At 50.8% G+C, this 13959-nt stretch overlaps 1 protein-coding gene across 1 annotated transcript; it reads right to left on the reverse strand.

Moving 5' to 3' along the window:
• Nucleotides 1-106: 106 nt before the first annotated feature.
• Nucleotides 107-9532, reverse strand: LOC105187485 (uncharacterized). Its single transcript, XM_011148299.3, is given in 7 exon segments — nt 107-325; nt 548-695; nt 910-2924; nt 2926-3275; nt 3444-3592; nt 3835-4088; nt 9210-9532. Coding segments are annotated over 6 exon segments (2958 nt in total). The 5' UTR covers nt 4067-4088; nt 9210-9532; the 3' UTR covers nt 107-261.
• Nucleotides 9533-13959: the final 4427 nt, after the last annotated feature.

Raw genomic sequence — 13959 nt, forward strand, 5'->3', positions numbered from 1 at the left:
ATGCGAGAGGGACAGAACGAACGAACAGTAGTAGAACATAAAGTTCATTGGCGATCAAAATGCGGACCTCTCTCTCTCTCTCTCTCTCTCTCTCTCTCTCTCTCTCTCTCTCTCTCTCTCTCTCTCATATAAACGAACATAATGTGCTGGAGTCTGCAACAGGTGAAAAAGTCGCGTTTCGTAAAGGGAGTCTCGAGGGAGAAATTAGACCCGACAATATACCCGGATAATAACCCCGATGGCGGATGGCGGATGGTGGTTTCACCCGTCGGTGGATGTCGTCAATTTGTCCAGGCAATCGTAAGACTTCGACTGTGTCACGTATCTGCAACATAGATTCGCCTTCTCGTTAAAACGCAAGGTCTCGATCTCTCGATTAACTGATGATAGTCATTGGTTAATTAAAGGTCGCTGCGAAAGCAAGTCAGGAGCACCCAGCGGCACTCGCTGTTGTCACGATCGTTAGTAGAGCGAAGCGAGACACACTAACCGTCGTATGTGTTAGTAGTGATTAAGTAGTGTTATGCGACGCTAGTGTAACGACAACCGTTTGTGCGTATGATCCCTTCGGGCGATGCGGAGCGCCATGCTCCCGGCTTTTACGCTCTTGAACATCTGCAGTGCCTTGGCGTGCGTCAATCCGCTCAAGGAGGAGCCGTTGATGGCTAAAATCTGGTCGCCCGCTCTCAGAGTACCTTCAACATTCAACGAACGAGCGTAAGAAACGGCGTAAGCAACGCGTGTGCCCCCTTACTGCTGCTTAGTGGCTCAGTTTTGTGACTGACCGCCGTACACGAGAGCGAGAGAGCGAGAGAGAGCGAGAGAGAGAGAGAGAGAGAGAGAGAGAGAGAGAGAGAGAGAGAGAGAGAGAGAGAGAGAGAGAGAGAGAGACGGTCACCCTTATTATACCTTCTTCCGCAGCCTGTCCGTCAGCTATGATGTCTTTCACGAAGATGCCCATGCGCCCTTTGTTGCTGTCCACACCGCCGACGATCGTGAAGCCCAATTTCTTCTGCGCGCCCTTCTGCAGCACAACCGTCAGCAGGTCCACCGACAACGACAAGTTGGATGCACGTCGAACGGGCAGCGTATCGCTACGCTTCCTCACGATCTGAAACTTCTTCATCCCCGTGACTTTTTGGGGAGGACTCGTCCGAGGACGAGTCTCCGACGAGTCGTCCTCGCGCCTCGTCGCGGTAGCGTCGCGGCGGTCGGACGCGATCGTCGCAGGATGATCCTCGCGGGGTGCTGTTGCTCGGATGTTCTTCGAGATCCACGCCTCGTCAAAGTCCTGTCCTCGCAATCGCACGGACGCGTCGCCCCAAGTGTCGCCGATCTCGTCGGCGCCAAAGGCGACGCTCGGCTCGCGCGCGATCTGCAGCTCCACGTTGCCGAGGCAGCTGCGTACGGCGTTGCGCGCCTCCGCCATCGACATACCGCGTATCCTTCGTCCGCAGACGCGGACAATCTCGTCGCCGACGCGGAACTGTCTTGACCTGGCAGCCTCGCCGTCCGGATCCATCTTGGCGATCACGTAGTACGGTCTGGCCGCTTCGCATCGTTCCACGGAGATGCCGAGGCCCGTTGCGCGATTAACCGTGAGCTTCATCGTTCGGAGCTCACGTCGCACCAGATTCTTCGTCGCTGAGGATGCTGTCGTCGCCGACTGCTGCTTGTCGACGCTGCTGGTCGTCGACAGTTTCTTCGCGACGCTCCTCGTCACTTCCGGCGACGCGTTGTCCTCCGACTCCAGGCTGGAGTGCAATCTCTTGGGGTTGTAACAACGTGGCGAGCCGCTTGACGGAGTTGCGGACGGAGGACATATTTTGCTAGCTGGCGGACTGTCCTGGCACAGAGATTCCGCGTGCACCAGAAGACGCTGTACACTCGGACTGGCGCACTTGCGGCTCTTGGATCTCTTGTCCTTCAGCGAAAGAGCCTGCAACTTGACCGCGTAAGGCACGCTGACGACGCGATTCTCCACCGTTGCGCCGAGCCTCCTCTCGCTCGTGAGAGCTTCAACGACGCTCGCCCTTGACTTGTCACGACACGGCACGTCGACGCCGCCGCCGCCGCCGTCGCCGTCGCCGTCGTCGTCGTCGCCGTCGTCGTCGTCGTCGTCGTCGTCGGAGGTGTCGCCGCGAGGCGAGCAAGCGGATGGACCGCGAGTCTCTGCCGCGCTCGGAGTCGAACTCGACGGATCGCAAAGACGAGGAGCCGTTCTCGTCTGCTCCTTGCTGTAGTGTCTCGCCAGCAAAGTGTCTGCTGGCTGATACTCCACCAAATCGGCGAAAGTATCCTCGTCGCAACTGTCCGTGTCGTCGTCACCGTCCACCTCCGACGTTCGATTGGCGGTCGATTGGTTTCCGCTTGACTCGTTGAAGGAAACACCGTTGTTGCTCGTCGTCGTCGCGTCGTCGCGTTTGTCGACTTTCTCGATTCTCGACCGGACACACGTGCCCGTCATGGGCGGCACGCTCGCGTCTGTTTGCAGCGTGCTCAGGTCCGCCAACGACAAATCGACGCCATGGTAATCGTCCGACAGTATCGCCGGAGGTACATGTATCGCCGATTTCTCACTGTCCGGCGAGTCCGCGCCTGCTCGTGTGCTATCCGAGTCGTAGCCGCTTTCGTCGCAACCCAGTCGTAGGTTGCTCAGAAAGTCCTCCAGGCCGTTCAGCGCGCTGCTGGACGCGCGAGTTGACGGGACGAGCCGGGGGGGCGGGGTTTCCTTCGGCGTTTCCTTGCCGTTCGCTCCACGTGAGATGCTCGCGAGCTGAAAGTTGAATATTCGCGTCTTCTGGACGTCCTCCGCGAACACCGGAGCGTCCGCGTCCGTGTGAACGCTCCTCTTCCTCCTCCTCAGAGTCTCTCTCAGAGCGAACGTGTCGTCCCGCTGCGTCTTTGGTATCTCCGCGTAGACCGTGTGGTAGTTAATCCAACAACCGTTTCTTCCCCCGAAGGCCCTCGATGTCGCGTGTTGATGAACTCAACTGCGTCTTTTTCTCACGGAGAAACGCCGCTTCTCGATCGATATGCGCGCATTCGTAATTATCGTGATTCTTGGAGTAGACCGTCGTAACGGTACCTTCGCTCAGAGCTTTTTCCATCAGGGGTTGAAGAACGACCTCCTCCTCTTGTATCGTCGCGGTTTTCACGACGGAACTCTTCGACTGATGGAAATGGAAATGATCGCCGGTGGCGCTCTTGAAGAAGTTTCTCAGCGACTCCATCCGGTGGATTCTCTTTGGCTTCGGGCATTCGCTGTTAGCGACCTGAAATCGTCGATTGCTCGGGGAATGAAACATTTCTCCGTCTTATAGACGTCTTATTAACTGCGGCATTTGCTACGCGACTAGTATTGCGTTAGTATTGCGTGTGTGTGTGTGTGTGTGTGTGTGTGTGTGAGAGATTGAATTAACGACGATAGCTAATTGACTTACGCTTTCTCTCTCGCTCGGGATCTCGTCGTGACTCTTCCAATGCGGGCTCCATCGTCGTCGTTGACGCGACACCGGCAGCAATTCGGAGCTGTCCGATCTCTTTATCTGGTCCCATCGCCGACCCATCTTTCGTCCCCATGTTGAGAAGCCTTTTGACGATTTTAAACATGTTAGACAGTAGTTTGAGGCTCAATGCTATTTGAGTGAGGCATTATGGCAGGCAGGCCAGGCAGGCAGGCAGACAGACAAAGTCAAGTATGATACTAGTTACGAGGCGACACTGCGATGATATTACAATGTCGTCGTCGTTGTTGTTGTTGTTGTTGTTGTTGTTGTTGTTATTATTGTGTTGTAACATCACCGATGCAACCGTCGCCGTTGGCGTTCCTACCTTTGCGAATACGAGCGGAGGAGTCCGACGATTCAGTCAGCGCGTCAGCATCCTCCTTGACCGGAGAAACAACCTCCGATCCGTGATCTATCGTGTTCGGCTTGGATTTTTTCATCGACTTCCCGTTATCTTCGACGATATTGTCCGACGCAGTATCGGCGTCTTGGGAAATAGCCACCGCCGAGACTAGCTGCGGGCTCGGGTCGGACATGTGACGCTTGAAGAGACGCATCGTGTGACACGTGAGTGAGGTGCTGCAAGTGAAATTGTCAAACGATAATGTGGCCCGCGCGAAGATACGGCCAGGCATCGTGGACGGCGATAGCGATACAGTCGAGTTACAGAATGTGTGGATGCGTATGACAGACGAGTAGACAGACGCGGTCTTTCCTGTCGTAAATACCGCGGATACGGATGAGGGAGGTTTACGAAATATAAAGAAGGCTCTCTCACACGGGGCTGTCATCACCGAATGCGGCGAACCGCGCGGCATTCGGTGATTTTTTACCGTTTGCATCCCGTTCGCGTGAGAAGAGCCAAGAGGAAAGGAGAGGAGCAAGTGGGAGGGAGCAAGGTGAGGGAGGCGCTTCGTGAGACGGGACTTCCTTGAAAGGTTTGTCGTGCGATGACGTCAGCCACGTCGACGAGTCCACGACGAAAAGATCGGTCGATGCGTATGCGCATCCATGCGTGCGTATGTGTGTGTGTGTGTGTGTGTGTGTGCGTTCTGTTTCCGGAAAAAAAAAGCAAAAAAAGAAAAAAAAGAAGAACAAGCAAAATGCATCACGGAGAAGAAGCGCAGGTAGGTAATCGGACAACGAACCCGCGCGCCTCCTCCTCTTCCTCCCACCTCATTACTTTTCTTTTCCTCATTACTTTTCACGGCGATTCTTCCTCGATGCGCAATTTCAGCTTCTTGCCGATCGATAAAGACGCAACGTTGAACGATTGAGATTACCTGTTCGCAACGCGCGATAGATTTCACCGAGATGAAAAGGAAAGAAGCTGCTAATCTCCCGATCGCGGGAGAAAAACACGCACGCGAGACGTTTTCATTTCGCCGAGATCGCGCGAAGTCGGAATTTGATCGGGTCGGTCGACAATTTATCTTACTTACCGGCTTTCACCGGCCGGATCGAACTTCACGCGCACGAATTTTACACGCATCGCCTCGCGTTGGGCAACAGCCGAAACTGTTGATACTCGACTTGGTGCCAGGACCAAGTCCTAATTTGGACTTGGCTTGGACACGAGACAGGGCCCTCTTCATTTTCCAACGTAAACGCGCGCGCCAATACCACCAAATACGGCCACCAAATAAGTTGCCAACGTTCAATTCTCTGCCTCTCTGGCGGGTGTGTGTGTGTGTGTGTGTGTGTGTGAGAAATAATTTTTCGCAGCGATAATATGAAGAGGTTGTAAAATAAAGGGGACCTGTGTGTCCTCCGAACGGCGAGTCTCGTCGCTGATCGTGCCTACGTTCGGTTATTACAGTCACCGCGCAAAAGCCCGCGCGAGAAAGGGAAAAATACGGTACACCACTACCGTGCGCGCCGCGCAGGGCGAGGCGGAGCGAGGCAGGGCGAGGCGCGCAGGGTTATTTAGCCCTTGTACTCTCTTTCTTCACCTCCGCGCGGTGAACCTACGCACACCTGACTCTCCGGCCGGCTATGGGAACCTGCCCTGCCGTGTGCCTTTTGGGAAGCGGCGCGTTATGCGCGTCAGGGAAGCAGATGTCCATTGTCCTTGCGAACGAGGGACAACAGCTACCGTCGATGGCATCCCATCGATTATACGTATACGTTACAATGGTGGGTACGTTATAATGAGACCGCGCGCGCGCGCGCACGCGAGCGAGCGAGCGAGCTCTCAACGTATCGCAGTTTTGTTTTGTTTTGTTTCTCTTTTTTCTAGATTATGATTAGTACAGATGATGTGAGATTACGTAAGCGTCATGACATCGACACGAATATCCCGGCCCGACTCGAGGAACCGACGACCAGCGCGACGACGCTGAGACGAGAGAGAGAGAGAGAGAGAGAGAGAGAGAGAGAGAGAAGCCTCAAAGACCGCCACGGAATCGGTATGTGTATACGGCCGTGTATACGGCAATACGGTAATAAGTATCTCGGGTCGCGAGAGACGAATCTCTCCTCTCCTTCTCTCTCGCCCCCTCCCTCAATTCCCGTATCCTTCTTTCATTTTTTCACTCTTCGCCCGTACGACATCCCGTAGAAAGTAAAACTATAGCCTGCGGAGGTTGCGTGTCCTCGAACCAAGCGGTCTCTGACACACATTCGCCTATACGAATAACGCAATAACGATAAGAAGAGAGATCTCTCCTTTTCTCTCTCTCTCTCTCTTTCTCTTCCTCTCTGATAAAATCCCGCAAATGATCCACGGAATGATCGTAGGATCGTTGGAATGTGCGCGGAGACACGCGTTTGCAATTTAACCCTAGCCGAACACGTTCGCATCTCTACGCGTTTCAGCATGATACATTTGAACTATATAGAGAATCGTACCGGCGAGGAGCCGGTGCACGCGCGCCAGACCAGGTTGCGTCTCTCTCTCTCCCCTCGTGCAACGTATGAAAATGACGAGGTACGAGTGTAGACGCGCGCGCGCGCGCGCGCAATTACGACTGCCGCGCGTGGAAGATGCATAAAAGTACCTGCACCTGCATGCGCCCTTGCGTTTTAACACGAGGGACGAGAAAGTGGACACGTTGGATGTGGTATTAAATGTATGCTAACGCTCATTTTCTGTTGGCACAAAAATTCTGTAAAATAATGGCCGTAGCACCACCGTACAAATTACATTAACATCAAGTTTTGAGATATTCTCCGTGCGCGCGCGCGCGGAACATGTGTGTGTGTGTGTGTGTAGATTGCGTGGAGATAATAACGCAATCATTCTCGCTACGAGTACTCCTGCTCGTATAGTATTTAGCGCTTACTAATATTGCATCTCCGTCCTAATATTGACTCTGTCCGTCAAAGTGTTAAAAGAGGCGTGTTTAATCTCCCGCGGAATAAAGCAGGCACACACCGCATAACTGTAATGTATCTCGCGCATCGTTTACGATCTTATACCGTTATCTCGAAATAGGTGAATTCTCTCTGTGTGTAAGTGCCACGTATGTAAGTGCCGTGCTGTATCCGATGTGTGTTAATTTGCGTTACCTAAAATTGACCTATTGACCGTCGCTCAAAACGCATCGCACATCGGATCGCATACCGAGAGAGACTTGCGCAAGCAAGTCGAAGACTCGCCGCGAAGCAACGCGCGATTGATTGCATTTTATCAGTTTAGTAAACAATTCGGATTGTATCCGACACGTCTGCTGTAGCCGCCGATTACCGAGCTGCTCGGGAAATTTTTACATGTCCAAGGAATAAAACGTGTCTCGGTTCATCACGCAAGTTTTATCAATCAAACTTCTCAAACAACTGTTGTATTATTTAGAGAGATGGGAGGGAAGGCCACCGGAGAAAACGAAAGATATTATTGAACAAAGAGATATCTCGTTTCGACGATATCGAGTTTCTCTCAAAATTATCGTCAAATTATCGTCTCGCACGTGTCAAGCAGCAAACTTTTACCGATTTTACCGAAGGCAATACTTCATGGGGTGGTAACAGTATCGACTTGAGGACGTTTAATCGTCCGGATCGTGCGGATGTGTTCAAGAATGCAACATACAATAAACACTAAGCGCGTGGCGTTTGGCGCAATGTTAGCGCGTAATGCCGTAATTTATTCCGTGTACGTTTACGTACACCTGGCGCACGATGGATGTATCGTCGTCGGGCATGGCCGTTCGCATGATCATCGCGGATCATCACCACGGTGAAAGGTTCAACGTTACTTGCTCAATTCCACGGGAAATATATAACGATCGAGCATATCGGCTGTCGATCTAGAACGTCTCAATCGCGCTGAGCGAAAAGAAGCGTCTGGTACTTGCGATACTATAATTGCACAGTGAAGTAATTATAGTCAAGAAGATCAATTTCGTGGCAAAAGCGCTGCTGCAGTGTTACACATAGCGAAGATGATAATCTTGTACGACACGTCGACATCGTTCATGTTGTTGGAACGACAGAAGATATGATTAAGGCCGAAAAAGAACGATATCATTTCAGCGAGATTGACCATTTCTTTTCTCGGTGCACGATCGCGACGATGCGCGACGGTGCGCGATGTAAACGCGACTGGGGAACAAATTGCTCGTTTCTCCTCGATCGCGCGAGGAATACGGATACATGCGCGTTTTTTACGCTCACAGTCTCGTAAGTAAGTTTGAGTGTACATGAGCTATTTTCGAGCTTAACTCGCGGTTAAAAAATCAACGACGCTTCACGGATAAGAGCAATTAACGCGTTTAGCGTTTCTGCTCTTTGCCAAGTGTATCCCTCGAGATATCTCACAATCAGTAGTTCGCATCTCTCTCTCTCTCTCTCTCTCTCTCTCTCCTCTTTCCCTTTCTCTCTTACACGATACACACGAACAGTGGAATTTAAGGTGATCGCAACAACGAGTGGCAACCTTCAGAATGTTCCGTTACACAACAGCTACATGAAATAAGAACCGCGCGCGCGGTTCTCCGACTCCTTCGTATCCTCTAGCCTTGCATCTAGCGCAATTCGCAATCTTCCTGCACTCCAAATAGTGCAATCGCACAGAGCACAGAGCATAGAGCATAGAGCATAGAGCAGTCAATTCCGGCAAAAGTCTCTTGTTCTGTGTGTCGATCGTTTCAGGCGAGAGGAGAGAAGCGCGCACCGTCTTACAGTTATACATACAATGATAAAACGAATCAAGTTTCTTCGATTTGGGCTGATACTTGAGCCGCAAGTCTCACACTCACAATCGAAAGTTTCCCAATCTCCATGGGAGGTAAATAATTTGTGGCTTATTGGACGGCAGGAAATCTCTCTGTGAACAAAGGGGATCGAAGGGGATCTTTCGTTTCTCATGGTCATCCAAGTTGACTCATGTGACACGACATTTACGAGATTAACGCGAATTACACAAATACGATTGTATATAACATTTGTACACCTCAATGTCCTTTGAAGCGACGTGTTGATATTCGCGTGATCAAGCATGAAGCATCAAGAGCGCAACTTGCCCGAATTGTCAGGATATCGATGTGAAAAAAAGGTCAGCGCGAATGCGCGACGGCGAGTATAGGCTCGCCGTGCGAAATTTACGCGAAAACACGCGCGAGAGCGTACTTTTTCGATCGATCGTGTCGTAAAACAACGCGAGGGTGCGCGAGGGTACGTAATATCAGAATGAGCAGCACTCAAACACAAGTACACACACCTAACCGTGACACCGAGTCGTACGTGACGACGTGATCTTACCTTGGCTTAAGGAATGTTATAACTCCTCGACTACGTGGACATAGCAGAAAACAGTGGCGGCGGCGGCGGCGGCGGCGGCGGCGGCGACGGCGCGCAAATTCCGTCCGATTTTGCTTTTGACCATAGTCGTGTGCGCGCGCGCGCGCACGCGCGAGCGGATGAACGCGGAAATGCGCAGAGGTCGAACGAGACGCTCGACAGACACCACCACCTGACCGGTCCGTCCACAGAGGAGAGCCAAAGCAACGATGCAACGATATCCGCCACCGATCGAGGATGGAAACCCCGATCAGGATGCTCGTGCGGACGCTCACCGGCAGGACTCGCTCGAAACTGCCGGCATCGAGGAGCGCAGCGGTCGCGCCGTGGCGCTACCTGCGCGCGGAAATACATTCCCTCTGCCTCTCCCACTCTCTTTGTCTCTCCGTCACTCTGTTTCTCTCCTCTTTGGATTTTTATTTTAGTAAGGATATCGAAGCCGTCTCTCTCTCTCTCTCTCTCTCTCTCTCTCTCACGGCGATGATAACACCGTGTCGTTACTCTCGGCCTGCCAGCCAGCCAGCCAGCCAGCCAGTCACTGCGCAGGCTATCCATGCGCTTCCTGCGACTGAATTTCGCTGAGATGAAGCCGACAGAGCAACTCTATGCTCGTTGCCGATATGTGTGCGTACGAACGCAGGTATGAACGCAGAACGAAGAGATTTACATCCGTGCGCAAGAAGATCTCTCTCTCTCTCTCTCTCTCTCTGTCTCTCTCTCTCTCTCTCTCTCTCTCTCTCTCTCTCTCTCTCTCTCTCACCGCGAAATCGACGAAGAAGTCATGCGACGTCGGTGTAAAACGACACCTAACCAGATCTGGACGAGGTGGAAATAGCATCGGCACGGCTATTTTCAACAATATCATCGCGTATCGCTCGACTCTATACAAAGAAGTCGGGCAAGTGTGCGAAGAACCTGCGGGGAGAAACAGGTTCTAGATTCATTCACATCTCTCGTCGAGGCCTTGAGCCCAGCAAAAAGCGCGAGTGCGAGCTCTCTCTCTCTCTCTCTCTCTCTCTCTCTATGCGATTCTTACTATAGACAAAACTCATCTTGTAATCCGCCATAGCTACTGGCAGGCAGCCTGTGAAAACGAGCGGGCTATGGTGAGAGCAGCCAAGGGAGGAGACGAGAGTTCGGTAATCGTTCGGTTCCGATGCGATCGGAAAAGTCGAAAGAGAAAAAAATCCCTGCCCCTCTTTCTTATGGAGGTGCGATCACAGTCCGCCGATCGATGCTCGCGTTATCAAATTCATAAGACCAGCCTATCGAAAGTGGAATGCGTGGGTGCATTCGAAACAGTCGGACCTGGCCCACGCCTTTCTCACTGATCTCTCACGTGTAATCGGCCGCGCGATAAATTCTGCTCTGAGAGCAGAAATCCCAGTTTCCTCTTCCCTGGAAAGACCTAGAAGACCTAGAAGTATCGGATTCGGGGAGTGTAGCGATTCTCCCTCCCGATAGGAAATTAACAATAGTGGGCACTACTTAAGGCTCGGTTGGTTGGTTGGTTGGTTGGTCGGGAACAGGTCGGTGGTCGCATCGTGGGCTATCCTCTTGAATAAATTCAAGCGCGATAGAAAAATCCACGCCGACGTTGTTGTCGTCGCCGAAGGATTTAGCAATCGGCAAACGGCAATAGGCAATGCGAAGTCCGGTGTCTACCAAGCCGTAATATCCAGCGGCGGTCATTACGTCCCGCTGTTATGCGTGTATCACACTAGCGACTCGCGACTGCGGCTGCGGCTGCGATTGCGATTGCGACTCTTCCTCGACCAATCAAAAAGCAGCGATTCGCGGCTGCGACTCGCGACTATCGTTTGGACGGCTGTCCATTTTTCGAGTCGCAGCCGCAGTCGCAACCAATCGCAGAACTCCGTATAATCACGTGACCCGCTCGTCATAATTTATTTAATAGTATGTAGAAGTCGGTGATCATTAGAATAAGGTTATATCTAATGTTGTTTTGTGTGTTACATATTTCTTTTTTAATGTCAAACCAATTTAATAAGAAGATGGACTATTGTTGTCCTGTAAACAAATATCTTGTTTGATTACGGTTTATTCGTATAACGTAATACAATGTTACAGCAACCAAACAGCTTAAACTATATGAATTTTGTTAAAAATACTATAATTTTTTCTTAATATATAAAATCTAAATTTTAGTGCACAGAAAGACAAAATAGTATAGCATTGGGTATTATTTTAGTTTATGTAAAATGATATTTCATTTCGTTATGTAATTTTTATGGATAAAATAACTAAAACGCTTAATTTTTATATTTATACAAAGTCTAAGAACAAAATCATTTGGTCCAGAGAACAAAGCAGAAAAATCTATTTAGTTGAGTCAATTAAATATTTTGTTACATAAAACAAGATATTTGGTTGCTATTAAAAAATGCTTCAACTAAACTCAGTTTTGTTGGGGATAATACAATAAATTTCTTTTCCTAGTGTAGAATGTAAACCCCTTCTTTGGGATTGTACGTGTGACAGTATGTTAACAGTACTTAGTCGCAGCCGCGATCGCCGCAATCGCAAGCGCGATTGCAAAAGACAATTAAAAAATCACAATCGCAGTCGCAGTCGCAGTCGCAGCCATGAGTCGCTAGTGTGATACGGTCTTTATGCGCGTTCGTTGTTCCCGTCGACTCGGTCGCGAGGCTAATTGAATGTGCTCCGTCGCTCCGTGCAATTAAGGAAAATGAGCGACCCACCGTTGGACGCGCGAATCGTTCGACGAACCGTCGGCGTGAGATGCGCGACGAAAGGGGCGGGGTTGTATCCCAGGCCAGGATGGAAAAGACGTTTTAACGATTGTCTTGCGCGTCTTGCTGATGTAAAATCAAGAGTATATATCTACGCGAATACGCGGTAGATATCAACACTCGACTCGCCTGAGTTGACCAGAAATACCCAAATGTTGCTCGTTTTGCTCTCGCGAGGTTCGCCAACTACGGAGTTCGGGCTTGCCGTTGACTCGGTTTTCGGAATGTCGGCCGTTATGCCGGCGTACGTACGAATCGCGATTACCGGTCCCCTGATCCCCTGATTAGCGCGCTTCCAATGCTCGATGCTGAACGAGATGCTTCGAGAAATAACTGTAACGGACTTTTGTTAACCCTTGAAAATGGGCCGTCCCCAACGAACTTCTATTCGCTCTCTCTCTCTCTCTCTCTCTCTCTCTCTCTCTCTCTCTCGACGATGCCTACGGTGTAGTCATTTTACGGGCCAGTGACTTCTCGAATTATTCGATCTCGACGGTGAGACCACCGGACCATGCACCGTTTCCATGCAGATACGATCTGGGCTTACGTCCTTTATTCAAGATTCTTGTTACTTGGAAAATATAACTTTCCCCCTCTCTCGTGCGCGAAAATATCTTTGCAAATAGGAAATCGGAACACGAGATGGAAAACGAGATGGAGAAAAGAGAGAGGACCAAGAAACATCTTGATAGAGCCTTCGCGGAAGAAACACCGATGGTTTCGGTGATGGTTTGCTGCTCGTTATGTTCCATTTAATAATCTCACCGCGTGTTCCTGTACTTCGCGATCGCAACGGGAGGAAGTCGATTCGCGCGCGCGCGCCACGTGCCTTCGAGGGGCGTGCGTCTTCAGGACATCCTGGGGTTCTCACACGGACAAATATGTTCCCCGACCGTGAAAATTTCCTGTTCTTGACGGAGGTGAGGGAGGAAGGAAGGGGCGAACCCCCGCCGTTGACGCGACATGCGTGCGGTGCGTGTATAGAAAACGCATGAAGAACGGAGGTTCGAAACACGATCGTACAGAGAACGAAAAAATTGACGTTTCTCTATAGTACACTAACACAGTTTTGATACGCACCAACCGATCTTTCGCTCTAATGGTCCCACCTGGGTGCGGAATGGTTCCACCAGCACCGGGCGAGGGGAGGGGGGGCGGGGAATCGCCGTCTACGGGTGGTCCGTCCATTCGCTCGCGAATTTACACGCCAGATGGAGATCGACGGAGGAAAGGAAGCGCCAAGTTTATTTCTTCGTCGTACAGTGCGATATCGACGGTTTTGCAGGGTTGCTTTCAAGGCTCTTATATCACGTTTCATACACCCTACACCTGTAATCCATCTTTCCTGCGCGCTCGGTCAAGGTTAATTGTCATTTTCGACGATGGAAGAAATTGGAATTTCCAAAGAGTTCATGTCGCTCGTTTCCAAATCAGCGCAAGAATAAAGCCAATAAAGATATCGATATATAAATAAAGAAAACAAAGTCTTTTCCACATTCTACTAATTCTAAGAATTGAAACATTTGAAACTGATACCTGGCCTTCTCTCTGTGATTAGAAATTTGTTTCGCTGGCTCATGTACGATTTTTAAGAACCTTACTTAAATCGCCCGAACAAACTGATGAAGGATTTGTCAAGATCCGAGAACTGCGCGCGACCAGCTGACACATCGAGGTAGATGACTGTCTCGTGTATGGTTATCGATTCTAATCGTCGATTTTAATCGCGGACCAGAATATTTGATGAACAAAAAGAGATGTCGCGTCTCAAGGTTCGACGGGGCTGGAAGCGCAGAGGAGGGGGAGTATCGGCGGGCGTTCAGGGCGAGAGTGGGCGGACATAGCGGGAATGATCCTCTATATTCGCGGTAAATTTGATTGTTCGGAGGCAGGCAGGCAGGCAGGTAGGCAGGCCGGCCTACGCTGTCCGGCTCGTG

The sequence above is a fragment of the Harpegnathos saltator genome, unplaced genomic scaffold, assembly GCF_003227715.2.
Source record: "Harpegnathos saltator strain DR-91 unplaced genomic scaffold, Hsal_v8.6 scaffold254, whole genome shotgun sequence".
Classification (NCBI taxonomy): domain Eukaryota; kingdom Metazoa; phylum Arthropoda; class Insecta; order Hymenoptera; family Formicidae; genus Harpegnathos; species Harpegnathos saltator.